Source organism: Podarcis vaucheri, assembly GCF_965113315.1.
Source record: "Podarcis vaucheri genome assembly, chromosome: 7".
NCBI lineage: Eukaryota > Metazoa > Chordata > Lepidosauria > Squamata > Lacertidae > Podarcis > Podarcis vaucheri.
The window spans coordinates 86,815,656-86,842,358 of record NC_138765.1 but is presented as its reverse complement, the minus strand read 5'-3'; the positions used below and the strand labels follow the sequence as shown (position 1 = coordinate 86,842,358).

General features: G+C 44.7%; 2 protein-coding genes and 1 long non-coding RNA gene across 3 annotated transcripts in view; 1 reads left to right on the top strand and 2 right to left on the bottom strand.

Moving 5' to 3' along the window:
• Positions 1–26,703, top strand: part of LOC309536584 — a 179,789-nt gene that overhangs the window by 78,788 nt on the left and 74,298 nt on the right. The window lies entirely within an intron of this gene.
• Positions 2,899–12,832, bottom strand: LOC309536435 (gastrokine-1-like). The gene is made up of 6 exons (XM_082230680.1): positions 12,797–12,832; positions 10,979–11,032; positions 8,593–8,730; positions 7,171–7,275; positions 5,975–6,107; positions 2,899–3,244 (listed from the first exon to the last, which is right to left on the bottom strand). The coding sequence occupies exons 1-6, from the start codon at positions 12,806–12,808 to the stop codon at positions 3,153–3,155; spliced, it is 534 nt and encodes a 177-aa protein (XP_082086806.1). The 5' UTR covers positions 12,809–12,832; the 3' UTR covers positions 2,899–3,152.
• Positions 18,911–24,605, bottom strand: LOC309536429 (gastrokine-1-like). Its single transcript, XM_082230669.1, has 6 exons — positions 24,463–24,605; positions 23,263–23,316; positions 22,241–22,378; positions 21,172–21,282; positions 20,794–20,935; positions 18,911–19,158 (listed from the first exon to the last, which is right to left on the bottom strand). The coding sequence occupies exons 1-6, from the start codon at positions 24,472–24,474 to the stop codon at positions 19,076–19,078; spliced, it is 540 nt and encodes a 179-aa protein (XP_082086795.1). The 5' UTR covers positions 24,475–24,605; the 3' UTR covers positions 18,911–19,075.

The following is a 26,703-nucleotide window of genomic DNA, read 5'->3' as shown; positions in this document are numbered from 1 at the left end:
GAGGATCAAGAAGCAAGGAGTCACGAAGGGAGCAAGGAGTCAAGGAGTCAAATGCAGCAAGGCAGGGAACGTGTTGCTGTGGCAAAGAGCCGAAGGGAAAATGCTGACCTTATATCCCTTCCCGTCTCTTGCCACCAGGTGCTGTGAGTTACTAATCGGCCTCACCTGTGTGGCCACGCCTTGCCTCTTCAGAACAAACTTAGGGATGCCCCAGTCCTGCAGAGTCCTATTGGTCGCAGGGCCCGGCTCCTGCACGCACACCTGACAGCAGGGGCGCAGCTTCCATCCTAAGCCTCTGCAGGGATCGCTCTCCCACAAAGGCTTGGGAGGAAGCTCCAAAGCTGCACAGCTCCCCCACTTTCTGGGGAGCCCCTGAGAGGCCGGTGCCCTGGCGCAACGCACCACTAAGCCCTATGGGGAAGACGGCTCTGAAGACTAGTGACTTGTTCCCCATTTCCCATTTCAAGTCACTGGTCTTTGCCAGTATATAATGAATTAAAGAAAATGCTTAAGAATACTTTTGTTAAAAAAAACCAGAAGCCTTTTTAATTGGGTATAGTGAGTGAAGGGATACCAAGGGAAGATTAAAGACTGTTTATGTATGCAACGACTGTGGCAAGAATTATTTTAGCCCAAAAATGGAGACAACAAAAGTACTAATGAAAGAAGAGTGGCAGATGAAGGTGATGGATTTTGCAGAACTGGCAAAGCTGACAGGGAAAATCCGAAACCAGCACAGTCAAGTATTCCAAAAGGACTGGAGTAAATTTATACGATATCTGAAAGATCATTGTAAGCAATTAACATCACTAGCAGGGTTGTCCGAAGACTTGTAATGAGGAATTTTCTGTCTTTCTATATTTATTTGAACTTTGAGTCATTCTGTAATGAGAGCAATTAGAATTGGAAAACGTATAAATTGCAATGATATAAAGGTTAATTTTGAAAGCCATGAGGCGGGAGAGAAGGAAGTTGACGGGTGGTATAGTGGATAATGATGTGAATATATAATATTAAATGGAAAACAAATAAAATGTGTGTGTGTGTGTGGTGTGTGTGTGTGGTGTGTGTGTGTGTGTGTGTGTGTGTGTGTGTGTGTGTGTGTGTATGAAAGACCAGTGACTTGTCTAAGGTTCCATCATAATTCTTTGCTGAAGTTGGATTTGAAAAGTTTTGGACTTTCTGGTTTTTATTTCACAGTCTGGGTAGCAATATGGTCACAGCGCTTTGCATGCAGAAGGTCCCAGGACCAGTCCCTGGTGGCACCTCTAGGCAGTAGTGGTAGTAGCACTGAGAGCCAGTGTAGCATAGATTCAAGGTACAAGAAAGGAGACTCTGACTCAACATCAGAAAGATCCTTCTGACATAAGAGCTGTTCAACTGTGGAACAGACTTTGGAAAGTGGTGGGTTCTCCTTCCTCGGAGGTTTTTAAGCATAGTTTGGATGGCCATCTGTCATGGATGCATCAGCTGAGATTCCTACTAGATGTCCCTCAGGGTCCCTTCCAACCCTACAATTCTATGATTCTATGGGGCTTCGGTGGGGTGGGGTCTTTACACTGCTGCATACACTGCCATGGATTTTTAAATTACTTTATTTATCAATAGATTTTATTGCATTAGCCATGTGGCCATAGCATAATATACATTGAAATAACAACATAAAATGGGGGTGGGGAGGTAAAAGTGGATATCGTCCTGGGCAATTACTTAAAAGAGAGAGAGAGAGAGAAAAAGTGCTGAGGCTGGAGGAGGGCCGTTAAGGGTCCTTCAGCTCCTCAGATTTGTCCTAACTCAATTGTCGTTGGACAATAAGGCTACTTGGAACTTCGTTCGATTGTGCGGCTGTGGGGTTAAGGAAGAGGTTAGTGCCGCTTTCCTTTTCATCACACTAAGCAGGAAGTTAGCTGTCATCTTGGTAATCCAACAATCAGAATCCTGCAAAAAGAGGGACACTATCCAAGGCTGGATTGGGAGATGAAGCTTATTCACGAGGGGAGTTAAAAACCGAGATCTTTCATCTGTCCAGTTGGGACAGAAGAGCATTACATGTTCCATAGTCTCCGGGGACGTGTCATTACAGGTGCATGTTCTATTTGCGATGGGAACTCTGGAATAACGACCCGACAGAACTGCTGTAGGAAAACAGTTCAGACGGGCACAGGTAAAGGCCCTTCGCTTAGCCTCCGAAGAAATTGTGAAGCAGTATAGAGGGATCCCTTCAGGAGGTGGAATAGCTAGGGCTAGGCCTGAGTGTTAGAGAAGTCAAGTTGCTGTAGTTTCTTTTTAATTAGTGGTAGTGCCGCCGGGCTGATACACTCTAAGTTAAGGACAGTTTTACAATTCAAATTGAGAAGAGAGCGGAATTTGAGGTTAATTGAAGTTTTCCAAGGGGAATTATGAATATCTCTTAGGATCAGATTGGAAAAACCACCTCTAATTCGTGCATCCGATGCTAATATTTGGAAGCTGTAGGAAATGGCTCGGCTCCATGCTCATTTAACAATTGAGGGCTGGGCGAACTCGAGTCGTAGGGCTGCACCTGAGACACATCTTGGGACGCCAGAAAGAGATCTCAGAAACATATGAAGTGGGCGATCCAGGTTACCTGATATTGCTGTAGTCCATACTTCGCATCCATATAATAATTTGGGGACAACTTTGGCATTAAATATTTGAATTGCTGCTGGAAGGTGTTTGCCGCCCTTCTGGTGGTAAAATCGGACAATGGCGTTAGAGGTCGTGGTTGCAGCGAGAAAGGCAGATTGTAGGTGGGTGGACCAGGAGAGATTATAGGTGAATATTAAGCCTAGATATTTAAAGGCTTTTACCCTACAATTCTATGATTCTATGGGGCTTCGGTGGGGTGGGGTCTTTACACTGCTGCATACACTGCCATGGATTTTTAAATTACTTTATTTAAGTTATAAATTTTATTTTATTTTTGGCAGCCCCTGCAGGAACCGGTCCTCGAATGAAATCAGAGAGCAATTGTTGGGAGGTCATCAGGCCTTGACCTCCCATGACCTTCCCAACCCAACCTTGGGACTTGAAACCGGCCCTGACAGCTGGCAAGGCGACCGGATGGACATTGTCTTGGAGGGCAGGTCACAAGTTGTGTTGGCTTGGAGCAGATGTTGGTCTGATCCTGGCTAGAAGAGGGAGATGCCGCCACACAAGTCGATGTCCAGAATGAGCAGATTGACGCCTGCGCAGCCCTTGCCTTCAACCAAGGGGCGGGGCCCTGAAAAGGAAAAGGAAGTTTTCCAATGTTACTTTTTATTCACTTTTTATGGAGAGCCAAGCAGGAGTCTCGAAACTCTCAGAAATGAAATAATCTGTACTTCCAAACATGCGTAATAATAATAATAAAATAATAATAATAATAATAATAATAATAATAATATATTTATACCCGCCCATCTGGCTGAGTTTCCCCAGCCACTCTGGGCGGCTCTCAAGTGAATGTTAAAAACAATACAGCTTTAAATATTAAAAACTTCCCTAAACAGGGCTGCCTTCAGATGTCTTTTAAAGATAAGATAGCTGCTTATTTCCTTCACATCTGAAGGGCGGGTGCCACTACCGAGAAGGCCCTCTGCCTGGTTCCCTGTAACTTGGCTTTTTGCAGTGAGGGAACCGCCACAAGGCCCTTGGCGCTAGATCTCAGTGTCTGGGCTGAATGATGGGGGTGGAGATGCTCTTTCAGGAATACAGGACTGAGGCCATTTACACAGAGAGAGCCTGCTGGATCAGTTTGCATCATGTTCTCACAGTGGCCAGCCAGATATAGTACATCAATGGGAAACTCGCAAACGTGACCCGTGTGACATAACCATCATGCTCAAGTCTAATCAATGCATGAATGGGTTAATGTCATAGAGTAAGCTGGCCTGCCAGGCTTAGCTAGGAGGTCATTCCCCCTCACCTTGGGGGTGGGAGGCTTATCAAGCTCTTTGTTCTTCCACTTTCCCACCATTTCTTCCACCATGTGAACCCTACTGGTAAGGAGTTCTGAACTGGTTGTTCCAAGCTCAGACTCTGTGGCTTAAGCAAGCCATCTTTGTGTTTCTATACAAACAATTTAGGAACATTCACCACATTGGAACCTAAATTTACTGCCTGTGTTTTTCTAACTGCTATATGAAAAAGCCCATGAACCTGACGTTTGAAGAGTCTGTAAGTAAACCTTTCTTAACTTACCAAATGTGTGGTCCCTTTCTGTGCTAGGGAAATAGGGAAATTTGGAAGCAACTTAGAAGAGGGTATTTTAAAGGTCTAACAGACTATATTTCGACACTTTACTTTGCTACATATTTTGCGATTTTAACTCTCTGCTGGATTTCTGTCACCAAAGAGTACTTGTCACAAATCTGTATCTTCGCATCCAGGGAAGTCATCTTTTTCTACCTATACAGTGGTACCTCTGGTTACGTACTTAATTCGTTCTGGAGGTTCGTTCTTAACCTGAAACTGTTCTTAACCTGAAGCTCCACTTTAGCTAATGGGGCCTCCTGCTGCCACTGCGCAATTTCTGTTCTCATTCTGAAGCAAAGTTCTTAACCCAAGTTACTATTTCTGGGTTAGCAGAGTCTGTAACCTGAAGCGTCTGTAACTCGAGGTACCACTGTAATTTATTTTTTTAAAAACCAAAAACAAATGCAGGAGCAACTCTACTCTCCTGTGGTTTCCTGCAGAGGCAGACTTTGGTCTTTCAAATTTCAGCAGTGCCCTGTGCGAGGCAAAAATTCACACACACCCCACACACCTCGCCTTCTGTTCTGCTCAATTCACTACGTCATAGGTGCAGCGCCCTGTGGCACCCCCTAGGTTCAGCGCCCAGTGCAAGGGAACCGGTCACACTGCCCTAAATGTGCCTCTGTTTCCAGCAAGTGGAATTCAGACCATTGCCACCACCAACCACGGAGGCAGAGCCTAATCACTGTGGTTAGTAGCTACTGATAGCCCCCTTCTCCATCATCCCTGTAATGCTGTTCTGATGGGACAGAGTAACCCAGCACACCCTAGATCAGGCTTCCTCAACCTCGGCCCTCCAGACGTTTCAAGGCTACAATTCCCATCATCCCTGGCCACTGGTCCTGCTAGCTAGGGATCATGGGAGTTGTAGGCCAAAAACATCTGGGGGGCCGAGGTTGAGGAAGCCTGCCCTAGGTCTTTATGAAGGGGGCTCCTTCACAACATGCCGCCTGCCGTCACTGAAATGGGATTGATGTTTCCTTTGCCAGTTTAGTCCCATTGCGTGCTGTGTTTTAAACTGATTTTAAGCTGTATTTCAGGCAATAGCTGGATTTTATATTTTTAATGTATTATATACTTTGATGTTAGCTGCCCTGAGACCAGTTTGGCTGAAGAGGGCGGAATATAAATAAAAATTATTATTATTATTATTATTACAGTCATACCTCATGTTGCATCCGCTTCAGGTTGCGTTTTCTCGGGTTGCGGACTGCCGAAACCTGGAAGTACCGGAACAGGTTACTTCTGGGTTTCGGCAGCCGTGCATGCGCAGAAGTGCCAAATCGCAGCTCGCGCATGCTCAGACACGCAGACACAGGTTGCGAACGCTGCAGGTTGAGAACATGCATCCCGCATGGATCACGTTCCCGAGCATCCACTGTAGTATTATTATTTATTTATTTATTTATTTATTTATTTATTTATTATGTGTGGAAAATGGCAGACTTGCCATCAGCTCATTTAGGGCTTCCGCCCTTCCCTCCTTCACACTCAGTTCCCTTTCCCCTGCTTCTGGACTAGGTGACTGTCGCTGCCCAGGCTGAATGACATAGTTAAACTGTGGAACTCCCTCCCACCAACCTAGGAGGCTTTAAAAGAGGGTGAGACCAATGGAGTTACCAATGTAACGTAAAGATCTCCTCAACGCATCAGTACAGAAGCCGTTAAAACGTGTGGTCGTCCCTTTAAAATGTTATGAAATTCTGGCCCAACTCACTTTGGAACTCGGTAGCCCAGTAAGTAGTCATGCCTCCGCAAATGGCTTGGGCGGGGGCACCATAGTCAGCGATGTTTGTGACCACCTTGCGAGAAATCCCATAGCTTCTGTGAAGGGTGTTCAAGGGGTGCCCCTGGGAACAAAAACAAACAAAAGGACAGATCCATTCATGCCTAGGTCCAGGGATGCCAACCTGAATGAAGTATTGGGGGGGGGCAGGTAAGTGCACACACACACACACACACACGAACGAGAGCATCTGTTTGTCTGTATTCCACAGCACTTAGCTTTGCTTTCAGATCAGTAGTTTTAATTCTAGAAAGCCTGAGAATGGTTAAGAGATGGCACAGTTTCTGAATAAACAGACAGAAATTTATTGATTGTTAACATAATAGACAGATAATTTAAGGATCTTTACAATTCTACAATATGCAGAGAATAACAGGTGTTGAAAAATCAGAGAGAGGAGCTGAGGGAAGTCTTGGGGGGAAGGGAGGGAGGGTTTTTATTGGGGAGGAGGGAGGGGGAAAATGGAGGGGGAGAATGAAGATTATATGTTTTGATAATTTGTTATGTTGAAATTCTTAATAAAAATGATTTTAAAAAAAGAGTGAGATGGTACAGTTTCTATCTTTCTGTTTGCCAGTAGCCACTCTGGGCACTCACAGGGGAAAGCTGGGATTAACAAATTGGTACCTCTCGAACAGTCGTATTGTTATATGCAATGAAATAAAATAATTAAAATTGAGGGAGGACAATGTTACTACCCCCCCATAATAATACTATTATGGGATTGTGAATGGAACCTCCCAAATCTGCCACAGTGTGTGTATGCATATTCTTAATTCAGTTGTATTTTCCTCCTCTCTCTCTCTCATTCTCTTTCTTCTTGTATGTTATTGAAGTATGTGCTCTTTTTTAAATCAATAAATTGGTAAATAAAAGTTTAGATAAGTTTTTTATAAATGTTTTTTCTTTCACTGCAGGTTTTTAAGCAGAGATTGGCTGGCCGCCTGTCTGATACTTTTGCTGTGGTTCCTGGATTGCAAGGTGTGGGGCTAGGTGATCTGTGATTCTATTATTCCTCCCACTGATTTCTGACCTGCAGATTCCTTCATTGGAGGGGGCGGGACACCGTTTGGATTGCCCCACATATTTGGGGGCCAGCCCAGTTTTCTATCTCCACCTTGACGTACCTCGTGCATCATGCTCTCGAGATTTGAGATACTTGGAAAGCTTTGCCGATTCATCCTGGACATGACACATAGCCTCCTGAAAGGCATGTGATAGATGACAACCCCCTGGGAGACACAACGGCAAATATATGTTACGCGAGAGATGGACCCAGGAAAGTTCAAAATAAAAGAATAAAATGAGGACTCAGTACAGTACTGAAAACCCACAACCCCATAAGAGAGAGCCAGTGCCAGTCCCACAAGCACCAGTGTGGCATCATAACAATAACAATAATAATAATTTATTTATATCCCGCCCTCCCCAGCCGAAGCTGGACTCAGAGCAGCTAAAAACAGTAAAAGTAACACAGTTTATATAAAGTCACAGTCAATTAATTGAAATACATTCTAAAACCAATTCATTCTAAAATCAATTCAGAATCAAATTAATGGCAACCATTGGGCTAGAGTTCTATGAGGATTACCAAAGGAGCGGGTCAGACTGTGCCTTGGCCAAAGGCCTGGTGGAACAGCTTTGTCTTGCAAGCCCTGCGGAAAGATGTCAAGTCCCGCAGGGCCCTAGTCTCTTGGGACAGAGCGTTCCACCAGATTGGGGCCACAGCCAAAAAAGCCCTGGCTCTGGTTGAGGCCAGCCTAACCTCCCTGTGGCCCGGGATCTCCAAGATGTTTTTATTTCAAGAGCGTAAGGTCCTAGGAGAGGCGGTCCCGTAGGTACGAGGGTCCTAGGCCGTATAGGGCTTTAATGGTTAAAACCAGCACCTTAAACCTGATCCTGTACTCCACCAGGAGCCAGTGCAGCTGGTATAGCACCAGGTGAATGTGATCCTGCAGCGAGGACCCCGTAAGGAGTCTCGCTGCGGCATTCTGCACCCGCTGGAGTTTCTGGGTCAGTCTCAAGGGCAGCCCCACGTAGAGCGAGTTACAATAATCAAGTCTGGAGGTGACCATCACATGGATCCCAGTGACTAGGTCAGGGTTAGAGTGTTGGCCCAGGACCTGCAAGAGTCCAGGGTTCGAATCCCTACATGGCCATGAAGCTCCCTGGGTAACCTTGGGCCAGTGATTGCCTCTCAGCCTAACTTACCTCACAGGGTTGTTGCGGGGAATTAAATGAGGAGGGGGAGAACCTTCGATTCCTTGGAGGAAAAGGTGGGATATGAACGCAATGAAATAAAATAAGATAATAATAAAATAAGTGGCAGACACTGGTTTAGGGTGTGTGTGCATAACATGGCTTCTGACTGCACCCCTCCCCAGTGGGAGAACCATCTTTTCCTTCATCTGAGGCAGCAAAATGCACCCCTTTCAGGAGAGTTTAACAGGTTTGCCTAGCTGCTGCGCGGAGATCCCACCCCAAGACAAAGAGAGTATTCAACACAGAGTGAACAGCTTTGCGGCTGAACAGCTTGCTCTGAAACTTACGCTGTTGTAGTCCACAATGGCGTTGGTAGAATGCCTTCCAGAGTAAATGTTGAAGGCAGCGACGTTGGTGTTGTGGTTGATGTTGACTGTTTGGTACACGGTTCCTCCATCGTTTCCCTTGTTGATGAGCTGGATAGCCTAGAGACAGAGATCCACCGTCAGACTCCTACCAGGCACTTTGGGGAGACCAGAAAACAAGATCACGTGGTCCAGCCAGGAGGGACTGGCCAGCCAGATGCATAGCTGTCAACTTAAAGATTTGAAAATAAGGGACCAGCAGCCTCGAAAATAAGGGACCAGCAGCCTCGAAAATAAGGGATCAACAATTACTTTGATAAAATACATATTTTGTTGCGTGCAAATGGCTTTAGATACCTATTAGGTCCATAAATTACTATATAGCATATATTCAACACAAATATATGCTAGCTGGACATAGAAAGGGTCCCATTACCTTCAGTAGCTTGTTTAAGGGACATCATCAATAAGGGATAGCAGCGGGACATGGCGCTGGGATAAGGGACTGTCCCGCCAAATAAGGGACGCTTGACAGCTATGGCCAGATGGGCGGGGTATAAATAATAAATTATTATTATTATTATTATTATTATTATTATTATTATTATTATTATCTGCCTGACTGGAGATGGCCAGGGACTGAACTTTGGGCAGCCTTTCCTAGAGTGGTGCCTCCCCCTGTGAAATATACTCAGACTGCATTCTGAATCCTATTGTTCTAGGACCAATCAGACTGCTGCATTTTGGATCCTATTCAACTCAGTACATAACACCCTGCCACCCAGATATTTTGGACGACAATTCCCACCACCCGGGCCAGCATGACTGTAAGATGCTGCAGTGAATCAGAGATGCAGCCCAGAACATCCCTGGGGGAGAATATTCTTCGGTCAGGGAGTCGTAACAGAAGAGCCCTGGTCACCTGATCTTTGACATCATTTCAGGCATCCTTACAGATTCCTGGAAGTAAGTGGCTCATTTATTGCCAGCTGGTGAATTCACCGCTGATCTGAGATCCGACCTCATCCCAGGGACTTAACTCATATGACAGGTTTTGACCAACTGATGTGTCTCAGGCAAGTCTTGCAAATGGAGTCACATGGCTTCTGGACAAGACTGAGTCCCATTCCTGAAGACTGGGAAAGGTTGTGGAGGAAAGGGATCAAGTTCACTGCATGTACGGTGTTAAAGGAAAATGTCATGAAAATGATGTATAAATGGTACTTAACCCCTGTAAAATTAGCAAAGATTTACCATAAGAGTGATATATGTTGGAAATGTAAAGAAAAAGAAGGTACTTTTTATCATATGTGGTGGACCTGTCCCAAGGTGAAAGACTTCTGGGAGAAGATTTATAATGAACTGGAAAAAATGTTGAAATATACATTTATTAAGAAACCAGAGGCCTTTCTTTTTGGAATAATAGGTTTGGAATTGCCCAAGAAAGATGCTAGATTGTTTTTGTATGCCACAACTGCTGCTAGAATTTTGCAGGCTAAAAACTGGAAAATACAAGAAGTGCCAACAGTGGAGGAATGGCAGATGAAGATGATGGACTTTTGGGAGCTAGTTGACCTAACCGGAAGAGTCCGTGACCGGAAGGAGGAGGAGCACCAGGAGGAATGGAAGAAATTTAAAGACTATTTAGTTAAATATGCTAAAATAATCTAAATAGAAATACTTGCAAATACCAGATTGGCCTAGGATTTAAATATGTGATGTTATAGAAAACTATGTCTAAAGTGAAAATGAAAAGAAAGAAAGATGTTAATTGAAAATAGTTTTGGAAAACTGTTACAATGATATACATGGAAACTCAGCCAGGGGGATTCAAGGAAATCATCCAACAATGTAAACAAAAGTGGAAATATTACAGTTAAGATTTATGTTTGTTTGTTTGTTATAAATTTGGAAAATTATTTTTAAAAAATTTAAAAAAAGACTGAGTCCCATTCCTCCCTTTTTTTACTTAGGTTTGTTGTGGCATTTGGTCTATCTATATCTATCTATCATCTATCTATCATCTATCTATATCTATCTATCTATCTATCTATCTATCATCTATCTATCTATCTATCTATCTATCTATCTATCTATCTATCTATCATCTATCTATCATCTATTTATTTCAAAATAAATAATAAAAATGCACAAGCACACATAAAACCTCAAGAGAGGTTTACCAAAAATGATAAAGCAATAAAATTATCCCTAAGATAAATTGGAGCAAGAATTTAAGACATTCAAGCATTTAAAATAACAATTGACTAAAAACAGATTAAAACAAGCCACTTGTGCATGCAGAGGTTAGCAGCAGGAGAGGTTTTGGGACAGGAAGGCAGAAATGGGAGCAAAGTTGGCTACTTACGTTGCTGGCAATCGCTGAGTGAATAAGCAGCCCCAGGAGGCTGGCAAGAAGAATCTGCAGAGCGGAAGGAAAATAAGAGGGTCAAATTTTAAATTGCCAAGTACACATTTCCTTTGTCTGTGAAAGACGAGCTTGAATAGAACACTTATGTTTATGTTGTAAACCACCCTGTGATCTTTGCATGAAGGATTATTATTAATAATAATAATAATAATAATAAATGTGTTGAACATTGCAATTTCATTTTAAAAAGCATTTCGTTTAAAATTAATTCAAGGATTTTTGTGCAGTGTGGTGAGATTTTATACAATATGCTAATGATAATAATTCCACTTGATTCCAGAAGTAAATAGGAGCGTTTGGCTATCGCAAAAACATAAGAGGTTGTCGTCCTGTTTGTGGATACGACTGTCTTCCACTGTCTTTTTACTTGAACATTGTACTCCTGATGATAATGGCATAATACCAGTTTATTAATATCACCAGAATGCCTACAGTGAAAAATAATAATATTAATAATAAATAATAATAATAAACTGAAATCACATCTATTCCTTGGAACTGTAAAAGGGCCATTCTTGCATTACCTATTGCTTATACAAGTTATGCTGGTTGAATATGTAATTTGCTATTTTTAAAAGTAATAAAAAATATTTGAAAAACTAAAACCTTACTACTACTACTGTTTGCAAATGAATATATTTTGCAATGGCAAGGGATGTTCTGTATCTCCACTGCGCCTCTCATTTCATGAAACAATGTAAAAGGCCAGCTGATTCAGATCAAATCCAGAATGTCTTTGGGGTTTCTTTTTAAATATCCAGAATGAGACCAGCAACCAAAACCTGGTTCCATAGCATAATGTTTTTCAAGCCTGCGTATCCTCCAGCGAAAATAGGGACGTCCTAAGGAAAAGCGGGACATTCCAGGGTTAAATCAGAAACCAGGACAGCTTCTGTAAATCTGGGACTGTCCCTGGCGAACTGGACACTTGAAGGGTCTGGGTCTGCAGGGATTCCTAAAAATGAAGGCTGCCTTGGACCAGACTATCAGCATTTCCTGGACAAAATGCACTTTTGCAGTTGCCTTGTAGTGGAAATGATCAGGGATTCGGTTATTTGAGGAGACCCAAGAAGTGATGTTTTGAATTATGGTGCTGGTTTTGAATTATGGTGCTGGAGGAGACTCTTGAGAGTCCCATGGACTGCAAGAAGATCAAACCTCTCCATTCTGAAGGAAATCAGCCCCCAGTGCTCACTGGAAGGACAGATCCTGAAGCTGAGGCTCCAATACTTTGGCCACCTCATGAGAAGAGAAGACTCCCTGGAAAAGACCCTGATGTTGGGAAAGATGGAGGGCACCAGGAGAAGGGGACGACAGAGGACAAGATGGTTGGACAGTGTTCTCGAAGCTACCAGCATGAGTTTGACCAAACTGCAGGAGGCAGTGGAAGACAGGAGTGCCTGGCGTGATCTGGTCCATGGGGTCACGAAGAGTTGGACACGACTAAACGACTAAACAACAACAACAACAAAAGAAGTGATGACCTTCACGGGTACCAAAAGACATTTATAAAACCCAGCTGGTGAATAGGGGCAGTTGAAGCCCACAAGTCTTAGGGTTCCACCTCCTTGAAAAATCCTAGAACTCCTACGGACTACATCTGCTTCCATCACACACCTGTGAGCAACTGAGTCTTCAGCTAGTTTGGCCTGATCTCTGAGCACCTGGTGACAACTTTCTCCCTAGTGAGAGCAAAGCCCAAGAGATGGACATCTGTACTTCACCCTTGAGATTGAAATTGAGGAAGGTACTCACAAGCAACCTCATGGTTGTGGCTCCAAACTGGAATCCAGGCCAAGATGGGTAAGGAGCAAGGAATCGCCAGACCTTATATAGCTAGCTGTGAGAATTATGCAAATACACATCACTCTAATCAAACATTTATTTTTCTCATTTGGGTTTTATGGGAAGCTCGAGAGAAAGCTAAATATTTTTTGTTACATATTTACATACGAGGCTGAGTATCCTCTCTAAGTAAAGATCCCTACGGCAGGGTAACTTATGGCCATTTCTTTGCAGTGATTTCTTCACTCTTTTCTCTGGATTCTGACCAGTGTAAATGTAAGATTGGAAAAAGGAGGAGCTGAGGGTCCCAAAATTGACTGATCCTTCCATCCTTATGCTTGACGCAACCCAACAGCTGCCTCTCTCTGCCACCCGGCTTGTAGGGTCCTCAGACCGTGCAGGTGTGTGGAGACATCCCAGGCCCTTCTGGAACTCTTGTGTGGTTCATTGAGACACTTAGAAACAAGTTCTTATCCCTCTTTGTTTGCAGAGATATAAGGAAAAACACACAAGCAGTAAATAATAATAATAATATATCCCGCCCTCCCCAGCCAAACCGGTCTCAATTTAATATGCAGCCTCATTTTAATAGTAGCCCATAAATCAAAACCATAAGGGGAAGGAAACATAAGGGTCAGACTGAGTCCAAACCAAAGGCCAGGCGGAACAGCTCTGTCTTGCAGGCCCTGCGGAAAGATGTCAAGTCCCACAGGGCCCTAGTCTCTTGTGACAGAGTGTTCCACCAAGTCGGGGCCAGTACTGAAAAGGCCCTGGCCCTAGTTGAGACCAATCTAACCACCTTGCGGCTTGTTGTCATTTGTGGACCTTAAGGTCCTCTGCGGGGCATACCAGGAGAGGCGGTCAATTCCTCTACAGTACTAGGAAACTCGGGGCAAACTGAATGTGATGGCCCTCCAATATTACTAGCTAGTCCTTGTACTGTCACATTTTAAAAATGCTGAGTAGCGGAGGGGTCCTTTTCTATAGGACATTTCTGAGTTAGAATTCAAATAAGCCTCAGCCCAATCTTTAACCTGCAAAATTAAGGTTGGGTCACATCACATGGCTGATGAAAGCCAATCCTAGACATTTTCATGTACAGTTGTACCTCGGGTTAAGTACTTAATTCATTCCGGAGGTCTGTTCTTAACCTGAAACTGTTCTTAACCTGAAGTACCACTTTAGTTAATGGGGCCTCCTGCTGCTGCCGCGCTGCCGGAGCACGATTTCTGTTCTCATCCTGAAGCAAAGTTCTTAACCTGAAGCACTATTTCTGGGTTAGCGGAGTCTGTAACCTGAAGTGTATGTAACCTGAAGCGTATGTAAACTGAGGTACCACTGTATTGTAAACTGCCTGGATGCAGCAGAAATCAGGGAGCAATTTTTCAGCAATAACTCCTCAAACCCCTAAACCTGTAATTCAGCAACCAGGGACCGTTCTCACAAAAGATAACACCCAGTTTAGAAAGAGCACGAAGAACTCTTCCCTTGTGTTGCTGGTACGAGACCCTGGTGCGCAATCACAGAAACAATAAAACTCCATCTTTCTCTTAAAACAAAACAAAAAAAAAACCTTTATTGTCATTGCTAAGAATCCCAAAGTGTGGTATTACATCATACCATTTGACTGGGAATTTGCCCTTAGTGAAGGTGTAAGGAGACAAGACACACCTCCGCCCTCTTCTGATTTCCTGAGATTGAAAGCATTTGGTATTTAGTGGGTAATCATCCATGGGATTCAATTCCAAACTTCAAACAATGAATGCTTGTTGTTTGCTAAACAGAGTTTACTCAGAGATGAGAGAAAAGTCCGGACGTGTTTGTCTTCAAGGTGTGGGCCACAGATGATCTCTTAGGAGTGAGGCAAATATTTGACCCAAGTGTCACAACCAGTCCTTCTCATGGGTCAACAACTCACCATCCGTTCAAAGCCTTCTTATCCCACTTTAATCAGTGGTAGCTTCCCTCCCCCAAAGAATCATGGGAACTGCTGTCTGTTAAGGGGGCTGGAAATCGTAGCACCGTGAGGAGTGAACTACAATTCCCAGGACTCTCTGTGGGAAAGCTGTAACAGTTAAAATGATATAAATTGTTTAAACATGCTTTAGGTGTATGGCCTTGGCTTTGTTGGTGCTGGGGACGTGGGTGGCACTGTGGTCTAAACCACTGAGCCTCTTGAACTTGCTGATCAGAAGGTCAGTGGTTCGAATCGCTGTGACGGGGTGAGCTTGTGTTGCTCTGTCCCAGCTCCTGCCAACCTAGCAGTTCGAAAGCACGCCAGTGCAAGTAGATAAACAGGTATCCTGGAGAAGAGTGACTAGTGGGGTGCCACAGGGTTCTGTCTTGGGCCCGGTCTTATTCAACATCTTTATCAATGACTTGGATGATGGACTCAAGGGCATCCTGATCAAATTTGCAGATGACACTAAACTGGGAGGGGTGGCTAACACCCCAGAGGACAGGATCACACTTCAAAACGACCTTGACAGATTAGAGAACTGGGCAAAAACAAACAAGATGAATTTTAACAGGGAGAAATGTAAAGTATTGCACTTGGGCAAAAAAAATGAGAGGCACAAATACAAGATGGGTGACACCTGGCTTGAGAGCAGTACATGTGAAAAGGATCTAGGAGTCTTGGTTGACCACAAACTTGACATGAGCCAACAGTGTGACGCGGCAGCTAAAAAAGCCAATGCAATTCTGGCCTGCGTCAATAGGAGTATAGCATCTAGAGCAAGGGAAGTAATAGTGCCACTGTATTCTGCTCTGGTCAGACCTCACCTGGAGTACTGTGTCCAGTTCTGGGCACCACAATTCAAGAAGGACACTGTCAAACTGGAACGTGTCCAGAGGAGGGTAACCAAAATGGTCAAAGGCCTGGAAATGATGCCTTATGAGGAACGGCTAAGGGAGCTGGGCATGTTTAGCCTGGAGAAGAGGAGGTTAAGGGGTGATATGATAGCCATGTTCAAATATATAAAAGGATGTCACATAGAGGAGGGAGAAAGGTTGTTTTCTGCTGCTCCAGAGAAGCGGACACGGAGCAATGGATCCAAACTACAAGAAAGAAGATTCCACCTAAACATTAGGAAGAACTTCCTGACAGTAAGAGCTGTTTGACAGTGGAATTTGCTGCCAAGGAGTGTGGTGGAGTCTCCTACTTTGGAGGTCTTTAAGCAGAGGCTTGACAACCATATGTCAGGAGTGCTCTGATGGTGTTTCCTGCTTGGCAGGGGGTTGGACTCGATGGCCCTTGTGGTCTCTTCCAACTCTATGATTCTATGATTCTATGATTCTACCACTGCAGCGGGAAGGTAAACTGCGTTTCCGTGAGTTATGGCTTCTGTCATGGTGTCCCATTGCGCCAGAAGTGGTTTAGTCATGTTGGCCACATGACTCGGAAAGCTTTCTGTGGACAAACGCTGGCTCCCTCGGCCTGGAAGTGAGATGAGCGCCACAAACTCATAGTCTCCTTGGACTGGACTTAACTGTCCAGGGGTCCTTTACCTTTTACTTTTTACCTGTTGATGCTGGGCCCTTTCCACACTGCGCCCTTTCAGAGGATTTGCTGTCTTTCGCTTCCTTCTTGGCTGACCCAAGACATTTTGGTCTGAGAGTCAAAGAACAAGATCATGCCCACCCATCCCACATGCAGAACACAGCTCTGAGGGCAACAGGCTTGGTCAGAACCCATCTGGAGTCCTGTGTCCAGTTCTGGGCACCACAGTTTTAGAAGGATCCAGGGTCTGAGAACCAAGCCTTATGGAGGGCAGTTGGGGATGTTCAACATGGAGGAGACTGGGACCTGCTCCTGCACTCCTAATTTACCAAATGAAGGAGTAGCCAGTTCTCATAGGCCCTATATGCCAATATTTCAAAGCACTCCACCAGGCCTTAATTGGAAGTGGACATTCACCGGTTTCTTACTCTTTTCACATCAATGTTCCCCTTGAGGATAAAATTGATACCATTATACTGGCTGTGGCAAAATTCCTCTCAGAGGTGGTAAAAATCAGAAATCAGTATGTCCAGGCTAAAGCTCCTCTGTTGGCTGCCAAGGCTGATCTTACACCTTAATAATTGTTGATACATACTAAGCAATCTTTAGATACTGCATCAGGGAGAAGTACCAGTTGTGGGTCCTGGGGGGAAGTGCACCAAAGTTTAAGTTAATGGAGACTGGTGCATGATCAGAGACTGTCACAGACCCAATTTCTGCACTCGCCACCTAATGAAGATCACCTTTGGGTATTAATATTGGGTTCATGCGTGGCATTGATTCATGAGAAAAACATGAGAAAGCCACATCTGCCATTCGGAGGAGGTAGAGTTGCGGGCTTCACGGCCCCACCACACGCGTGGCGGCTGAAATCCAGCCTCCGTTTGATTGGGGAGATTCCTGGCTAATCGGCTGGCTCTGGGGGTGTGGCCCGCCTTATTTAAACCAGGACGTGGCCAGGAATCTCCCTCTTTGCCGCCTGCCAGCTGTTCCTGCTTTCCCCACCCTCCCGCCCTATAAGGTTTTCGTTCCTTGACCTTGCTATGGACCTTGGTTGGTCGCCGTTGAGGGGCCTGGTAGGAATTTTTCCACTTGGCAAATTGGCACCAGCCACTTGGTTTTTGCCTACCTCGTAGCAAATCGTCACAACTTTCTTGGTATTGGCGGTTAGGCATTGATATAGTTCTGTAATTGGAAGAGGGAAGGTAACGCCATCACCTGCCCCTCATATTGAAGGGTAGTCCAATAAAGGATTCCAGGGGGCAAGGCCCTGTCCGAAGCCTATGGAGGTGAGGGCCTAAGGCATGCCCCCAATCGGTGGCCCTGGTGGAGTGCCTAGTTGATGTGCATCAGCAGGTCTCCCCCTACCGGTGGTTAACCCTTCCCGGACTTCAAGTGGACGGGCTGAAGCCAGATATAGTCGGTTAGGACCAATGCCTAAGCCAATACCGCTCATCACCTGTAGCCAATAAAGTTGTGGCCTTAATTAGCCCATTAACCTTAATAATTGTGTCATGTGTCATTATTTCCACTTGGGGGGTGGGGGTGGGAATCCGCCACGCAATTCCCTGCCTTCCAGTTGCAGTGCCTGCCAGGTATCCAAACAGGTCCCATTCAGTCAACATTTCTGCCAAGAGTGGGTTGGAGACTTTGTTCACCGATCGGTGCCTGTGCCAGTCCTTAGAGTCATCGCTGCAGCAACTGAAGTCTCCTCTTATTATGGTCGCCCTCTTTTAAAATGGTCTAATTTTGTTAGTGTCTTCTGGATAAAGTCTTGTTGTGCTAAGTTGGGTGCATAGAAACAGGCAGTGGTGATTGGATGACTGCCTATGACGCCACAAACAAAGAGGTAGCTGCCTGCCAGCTCTGCCAAATTTTCCTCAACACTCAGAGGGCAGCGCTTTCTTATCAGGACAGCCACAACTGTGGAGTTGCTTGCCTATCCAGAGTCCTTTCAGTAAGCAGCGCTCTGATTCCTGCTTTGATGTGTCTCCTGCAGGAGAGCAATGTCTAGATGTTCCCTCCACAGGGCTGCCTCTACTCTGACTCAGGTCCGCATATGCAAATAAGGAATTGAAAGTGACGTTCAGTGATTGGATAGTTACAGAAAGTTGTTACTGTTGCTTTGTAGCTGAGCTCTATATAAGCAGGTTGGCTGAACCCTTCAGTTCAGTTCTGTTCTGGCCTGTGAATAAACAAGAGCTGTCTGAAGAATCGCTGTGTCATCTGATATGTTCACCCCAACTTAACGGGGCTGTCTCTACTCTGACTCCCCTCTACCGTTGAAGGAAAGAAGCTCTATTGTTTGACTTGGAAGAATCATGGTAATTTTGGTAGAGATGTGGATAGGAGAGAGTTAATTCCTAGGTAAGCAACTCCTTCTCTATTAAAGATGGCATTTTTCAAGAAACTCAATTTTTCTGCTGGGCTTTTAACTTGAAAATCAAGCAACATAAACTCAAACTGGGTAATCCTGGGACACACACTCTGTCTCAATCTAGCTACCTCACAGGGTTGGAGAGAGGATAAAATGGCCGATCAGGGTGGGATAGAAATGTGACAAATACATAATGAAGAGAGACTTTTAAAATTCTAGGCACATTTTAATTGGCAATCACTCCAAATGCAGTAGTTTTTTCCCTCATGCTCCAAGCGTAAGATGAAAAGGAAATGAAGAAAACCCAGGGTGTGAAGCTGTTTCTTTCATCAATGGACAAACACTGCGGTGGGGAAAAGTTGGAGGTTTATTAAGACATCCTTTCTCCCCCACAAAGGCTGATGTGCAAGATCCAGAGGATATTGGCTTTGAAGCAGGCTCCTGAATTTTCTCCTGGAAAGAAAAAATTGGAACAGATAGCAGCAGGCAAGTTATTGGGATGGAATTAAATCATTTGATGTATTAATTTATTTTAAAATGTGTTTGTTTTTAAACAAATACATTAACCATTAAGCACTTATCCAGCAGTACAGTTAATAATGTGTTTGTTTTATCTGTTGTCTCTAGACATCTACTAATACCTTCAAAAGTCAAACATATTACTTGATCAAACCTCTCCACTGAGAATATTGAGCGGTTGGTATACAAGGTCTTGATTTTGGTCATTAACATTCTTAATGAAAGGGGTCAAAGTTTCTTGGAAGGGGAGACCCTCAGACTTTGCTGCATCCCAGATATTATTTTCCCACATGTTCCGCGGTATTTGGAACATGGGAACAGATAGCATCAGACAAGGCATTTGGATGGAGTTAAATCATTTATTTAATGCATTTATTTTCCACCCTTTCCTCCAAGGAGCTCCAGGTGCCATTCCTGATTCTCCTCCCCCATTTAATTGCCACAACAACCCTATGAGGTAGGCCAGGCTGAGAATGACCGGCTCAAGGTTACCCAATGAGCTTTGTGGCTAAGGATTCGAACCCTGATTTCCCAAGTCCAAGCCTGACACTCTAACCACTCTGCCACACCAGCTCTCATGCACTTTATAGAACCCTGCAGCTCATGGTACATCAAGACAACTGATGCTGTTTTTATACCAGTTCAACCACTGTGCCATTCCAGTCGCTTCAGTGGGGCTGCAATGATCAACCAGGGCCAACAACAGAAGTGTGGGAAGGCTATAAGATATATTTCATGTTCAACACACAACCAATTCTGAGTAGCACTTTGCGGAAATATGCCGTGAACCGAGTATTCCTACGGACATTCGGTCCTGCCCTTTGACAGTATGAAGAGGCAGGTTCACCCAATTATGCGCAATCACATTGGAAGGTTTCCGTAAGTGAACCCCATGCGAATGCAACAAAGTTGTTATTTGATACTCACTATCTCCTGCCAACCTAGAAGTTCGAAAGCACATCAAAGTGCAAGTAGATAAATAGGTACCACTCTGGTGGGAAGGTAAATGGCGTTTCCGTGCACTGCTCTGGTTCGCCAGAAGCGGCTTAGTCATGCTGGCCACATGATCCAGAAGCTGTACGCCCGCTCCCTCGGCCGATAAAGTGAGATGAGCGCCGAAACCCCAGAGTTGGCCACAACTGGACCTATTGGTCAGAGGTCCCTTTACCTTTATGTTGTGCTACAGATCCAAGTTTAATGTTCCAAGTGTACAGTTTGTTCAGTTCATGGGTGTGCTTGCATTATTGATATGTCATTAGGATCTCAATATTTTCATCAGGTCTGCATATTACCATATTTATTATTAACCTAAAACTGAGACTGCACGTTTATTTTATATCCAGTCTGAAGATTTTTAGCCAGCTGCCCAATCAGTTTATCACTAGGGTCAAAGCTGTGCTCCGTGGCCCTGGGGAGGACGCAGTGGGGGGGGGAGATGACCCCAAAAGGGGTTCCCTTGTGATTCTCTAGTTCCATGTATAGTTGTGTGGAAGGGGAAACAAACAACTTGTCCCTGAGGTCGGAATACACTCTTTTCACTCTGCAAACCCCTTTCAGTTGAGGACTCACCTGCGAATTCATAAGCAGCATAGGTAGGGATCCCTCTGCACAAGGCTTCAATGTTCTTCCCATATGGGGCCAGGTTAGTGATCTTCTTGGGAGTAACCATGTATGTGAGTTTCTTGGGTGCCGGCCCTTTGGTACGATCCTTCTAAACAGGGGGAGCAATGAAACAGAATTGAAAGACGGGACTGAGTGGGTCATATGTATTTTTGTGACCATTGGTTGGAGAATTCAATCACCAAATTCAAATAAGCAGAAATCTTGAAGGACAACTTTGGATGCACTCCTATTATTTCAGGAAATGCAAATTTTGAAGGCCTTATTCTTCAAGAACTTGTCTAATCCTCTTTGAAATCCACCCAACAAAGCTCCTCTTGGCTTTACCTGTTTTTCCTTGATGGCTTCTGGAAGAGTGGTCACATCTGGCATGACATTTCGATTCATTTTGGTAAGAATGCAAGATTTCTTGGAGAGGATCCGGGTTGCCATGTAGCCCTGCCCAAGCAAAACAGGAGTAGTCAGATGAGCATAACGCAGGAAGGGACAATTCTGTCAATTTTACTTTTTTCAGTTTTCCAGTCTTAAACACGGTTCACCCCATTACCACCTCAAACTCACAACCTTTAAAGAAATAAAAAGTCTTGCATACAATATTCCCTAATATAGTGCAATTTTATATATACTGTTCACTAATATAAAGGTAAAGGTAAAGGGACCCTTGACCATTAGGTCCAGTCATGACAGACTCTGGGGTTGCAGCGCTCATCTCGCTTTTTCGGCCGAGGGAGCTGGCGTACAGCTTCCGGGTCATGTGTCCAGCAGGACTAAGCCGCTTCTGGCGAACCAGAGCAGCGACGGAAACGCCGTTTACCTTCCCGCCGGAGCGGTACCTATTTATCTACTTACACTTTGACGTGCTTTCGAACTGCTAGGTTGGCAGGAGCAGGGACTGAACAACGGGAGCTCACCCTGTCGCAGGGATTCGAACTGCCAACCTTCTGATCGGCAAGCCCTAGGCTCTGTGGTTTAACCCACAGTGCCACCCACATCCCATGTTCACTAATATACAAATTTACAAATTATATTCCCTCAATTTATTTTTGCAAACTACTTTCAGTAGGGTTTTTTTCTGCAATTGACCACTATATAAATTTTATGAAATAAATGCGTGCATTTTGTGCAGTTTTTGGATGAAGAACTGCATTATGAAATCTGCAGAGTTGTGCCTCATTTGGCATGTTGCCTTGGGAAGTAGTGATGAGGCAGGTCTACCTAAAATGTGGAACTGAGCTTCATTTCACCCCCTCCCCAATACTGCATACTCCATTGTTCTCATACCATTTCAGAAATCACAAATTCAATCAATTCATTTTTTTTATGTGAACTAAACTGAATTCCTTCCTTATCCCAAGTAAAAAAAACAAAGGCATCTGAATGTGTGGGTGCTCCTTACAGTGCCGTAATCCCAGATGTTGTTCCAGGAGTGCCAGCCATTGTTGTTGTCTACGTTGACCACCTGCTTTTGGTTGTCAATGCTCACAGACTGATGGGAATGGCCCCCCACATTTCCCTGGTTCTTTTCGCTGATATTCTTGAGTGGGAAAAATGAAGAACAGCAAGACAGTCAGATTTTCAGTGTTCCAGATTTCGCAATAAACATTTCTTTGTAAATGCAGACATCCACTTCAGTAAGCGTAAGTGAAGCCAGCTCTCAAGCACAGTTCAGTCTGAAGCATTACATTTTTCAAGCTGTGTTTGGAGATGATAGAATCCTAGAAATGTAGAGTTGGAAAGGACCAAAGGGTCATCTAGTCCAATCCTCTGCAATGTAGGAATCTTTGGAAGAGCACCCGGCTCCTATCCCTCAAAATCTGGCAAATTGGCCAGCCTACGCAAGGCTCAAGAATGGGATCAGAGGCAGCCTCAGAGGACAATGCTTCCATGTCCCCATAGCTGCTGTGCCCACATTCACAATGCAAGAGGCTCTCATCATGCAGAATTCTACACCAAGATACAGTGGTGCCCCGCAAGACGAATGCCTCGCAAGACGGAAAACTCGCTAGACGAAAGAGTTTTCCGTTTTGGAGGTGCTTCGCAAAACGAATCTCCTATGGGCTTGCTTCGCAAGACGACAATGTCTTGCGAGTTTCTGCGGGGTTTTTCCCCCTCCCCCTCCCTTTTTCTAAGCCGCTAAGCCACTTATCAGCTGACCCGATAAGCCGATAAGCCGCTAAAAGCCACTAAAAGCCGCTAATAGTGCTAATAGCGCTAATCCTCTAATCTTTCAACGGGCTTGCTTCGCAAGACCAAAAAACCGCTAGACGAAGAGAATCACAGAACGGATTCTTTTCGTCTTGCGAGGCACCACTGTATAAAGGCAGCCTCAGAGCACATCCGATTTCAAGCTTCTAAGAGCAGCAACAAGACAGAAATAATGTAATGAGAGCAACGTGTTTAATCTGTCTTAGTACTTACATTATCAGCTAAGGTGGGGGCTAGGAGAACGCCCAGGAGCGCAACACTCAGAGCCTGGAACAGATTTCAGAAGAAGAGTAGCGTTACATGACAGTCACCTTCTATTTATAATCAACTCAGGTTTTTTAAAAAATTAAAACATAATCTCAGTACAGTATTTAGAATACAATGGTACCTCAGGTTAAGTACTTAATTCATTCCGGAGGTCCGTTCTTAACCTGAAACTGTTCTTAACCTGAAGCACCACTTTAGCTAATGGGGCCTCCCGCTGCCGCCGGCGCACAATTTCTGTTCTCATCCTGAAGCAAAGTACTTAACCCGAGCTACTATTTCTGGGTTAGCGGAGTCTGTAACCTGAAGCGTATGTAACCCGAGGTACCACTGTACTGTAAACTAATCTATAAAAAACAGCAACAACTAAGGCTGTGGATCCAGCCGTTTCTCGCTCATTCCTTTGCTGCATAAAGTGCCTTTACTCTTTGCCTCCGATTTTGGACTTCCGGCAACTAGAGATGGATTCAAGCATGCACTGGCTATCGAATTATTCTGAGTGGGGGCAGAGAAATTTCCCAAGTGCCTTGATTTCCAATGTCCATTGGAAGGCAGCCAACTTTGACATTAGGATTCCATCTGCAACACCCTATGTACATTCAATTTTCCAGTAGCTAGAAGGACAGTTGTGTTTGTTAGTGCATGGGGGTTACTTCGTGTCTTAAGATTAAGACCGCAATCCATCACAGAGTTAAGAGCTCTTAAGCACAGCGGCTCAAGAGCATTCTTGGGCAGGGGGGCTGTTTCACCATGAGTGTGTTTCTTCCATATTCCTCAAGGAGCTGAAGCCCACCAGGTCCACATATGATGTAGCAGAGGGATTTTATGTTATTTGTTGCATTGCTTTTCCTCCAAGGAGGATAAGGTTCTCCCCATATCATTTAATCCCGAAAACAGCCCTGTGAGGTATGTAGTTTGCTGGGCAACCCTGGCCTAATCTACCTCACAGGGTTCTTGTGAGGATGAAACGGGGGGCGGAGAATCATTTATACCACCTCAAACTCCTTCAGAGAAAAGGCAGTATAAAATAAATACATACATAAATGAAATCTAGAAATTGCTTCCCACAGAAAGAAGAGGTTTTAGGGATAAATCGGGTTTTCCGTCGCATGGGCTTTCAGTAGAAAATGAAAAGTTGTGTATACTCACAATCAGCTTCATTTTGTCGCTGGAAGAGGTGCGGGATCAGCTAAAGAGGAACCCTTCCACTTTATATACTCTGGTTTTCAAATATTAGGTGTGGAGAGACTGAAGGGGTAGGGCCCCCTTATCACAGTGGGGCTGGAACTCCTCAGACCTGGGGCATGTAGGCGAAGGACAAGGAAACGGGGTGACGCCTTACAGATAAGCCACACGAGGCCGATAAAAGATATAATCAATACACTTTTTGATAACATTTGATTGCACAGAAGGAATGGGTGGGAGGCGTCATTTTAAAACTGCTGAATTAAGACCGAGTTTAATCCCACAAAACAAACACGGCTCGCCTAGTAAGCCTGTTGTGTGAAATGTCAAGTAACATTCCAACATCTGCATTGATCAGGACGGGCAGAAATCTGGATTTTTTACATTTTTAAGTTCCATTCTTGTGATTTTTGCTTTTAGTGTGGCATTCAGCTATGTTTTACTCAACGGAAATTAGTGAACATGACTAAGTTAGGACTGTTAATTTCAGCGGATCTACTCTGAGTAAACCTAGTTGGCTACCACCCCTAGAGTCGATCTAATTTTCAACGAAACATGAATTTAACACGAGAAAACGTTCTGAGGTGTGTTGCTCCAATGGCTACAGTTCTTTGTCTTCCCTGCTCACATCTTTAAATTGATATAATTAATTGACCCATGCATACACAAAAACTGTTTCCGAGGGAGCCGGCATACAGCTTCCGGGTCATGTGGCCAGCATGACTAAGCCGCTTTCGGGCGAACCAGAGCAGCGACGGAAACGCTGTTTACCTTCCCGCTGGAGTGGTACCTATTTATCTACTTGCACTTTGACCTGCTTTCGAACTGCTAGGTTGGCAGGAGCAGGGACCAAGCAACAGGAGCTCACCCCGTCATGGGGATTTGAACCGCCGACCTGATCGGCAAGCCCTAGACTCAGACCACAGCGCCACCTGCGTCCCTTTTAAGGAAAAGATGGCCCCTTTCAAAAGAACATGCTGATCGCGTTATGGAATCGCTGAAAGAATAAATTTGGTGGAGCACTTGCCACTTTCTGTAAAAAAAAGATACAGACCATCTTTCCATGGATATAAAGTTAAGTTCTTACACTGCGGATCTTTGCTTAAAACCTGCACAGTTCTTCACATCTGGCACGAATGTTTGCAAAAGTGACATTTATTCATCCCAACTCTCCCCAACTTGGTACCTTCCAAATGTCTTGGATTACAAATCCCATCATCAGTTCCCAACCATCAGAGCTGGGCTCCCCCCAGCCTGAGCAGCATAGCACTAAGCTGGGGACAGGGGTGCTGAAGGGAGGTTGTGAGGGCTCCCTGGCCGCGGAAGACAAAAACCAACAAGGAGACAGAGCTGGCACAGCCATTAGGCAGGCTGAGTCCACTACCTCCGGCCCCAGGAGACTCACCCATGGGTGCCCCACCTGCCTAGCTGCCTCTGACAGTGGTGGAGAAGAATCACCACCATTGGTACCAATTTTGGGCAAGATCACAACCATTTGGGGCATGATTTTGCTTGAAATTGAATGAGATCTTCCTTTATGCTCACAAGATTAAATGCCTTCCCTTCTGCAGTCTTCCCTTCTGCAGATTCTTACATACTCCATATCAAGCCCGCCTGTGTGCCTGCAAGCAAGTACAGTGGTAATTCGGGTTAAGTACTTAATTCGTTCCGGAGGCCCGTTCTTAACCTGAAACTGTTCTTAACCTGAAGCACCAGTTTAGCTAATAGGGCCTCCTGCTGCTGCCGCGCTGCCGGAGCACGATTTCTGTTCTCATCCTGAAGCAAAGTTCTTAACCCGAGGTACTATTTCTGGGTTAGCAGAGTCTGTAACCTGAAGCGTATGTAACCTGAAGCATATGTAACCCAAGGTACCACTGTAGTACCTGATTCAATGGACCACAATCTCAAAGATTGCCCTTTACACAGCAGACCTCGCCAACTGATGCTGAGCAAAATGTTTGTGCTGGGCCCAGGAGTTAATTTGAGCAATGCAATGCAGTCCAGGTCCAGTCCCGAATCCAAGGATTCCGTTATGAGTCAGCCCAACAGGGCCAAGGCAGGACATGAGCCGGAAAACCAGGCAAGGTCAGGAACAGGATCACAGGCAGGTTCTGGCAAACAGCAATGTTGCTCCCGCAACCTGGGACAGGGTCCGACAGCCTTTTATCTTTGTCGGGGTAACGGCCGGTCCTGATCCCCCGGTGA

Excerpts from the sequence above, each read along its gene's own strand:
- LOC309536435 (XM_082230680.1), bottom strand. Across the intron at positions 8,731-10,978 it reads ACTCAGCGATTGCCAGCAAC|GCTATCCAGCTCATCAACAA; the intron begins GTAAGTAGCCAA and ends CTCTGTCTCTAG. Across the intron at positions 3,245-5,974 it reads CTGGGCTACCGAGTTCCAAA|GGCCCCGCCCCTTGGTTGAA; the intron begins GTGAGTTGGGCC and ends TTTCCTTTTCAG.
- LOC309536429 (XM_082230669.1), bottom strand. Across the intron at positions 22,379-23,262 it reads CCCCCACCTTAGCTGATAAT|AATATCAGCGAAAAGAACCA; the intron begins GTAAGTACTAAG and ends TTCCCACTCAAG. Across the intron at positions 20,936-21,171 it reads AAGCCATCAAGGAAAAACAG|AAGGATCGTACCAAAGGGCC; the intron begins GTAAAGCCAAGA and ends CCCCCTGTTTAG.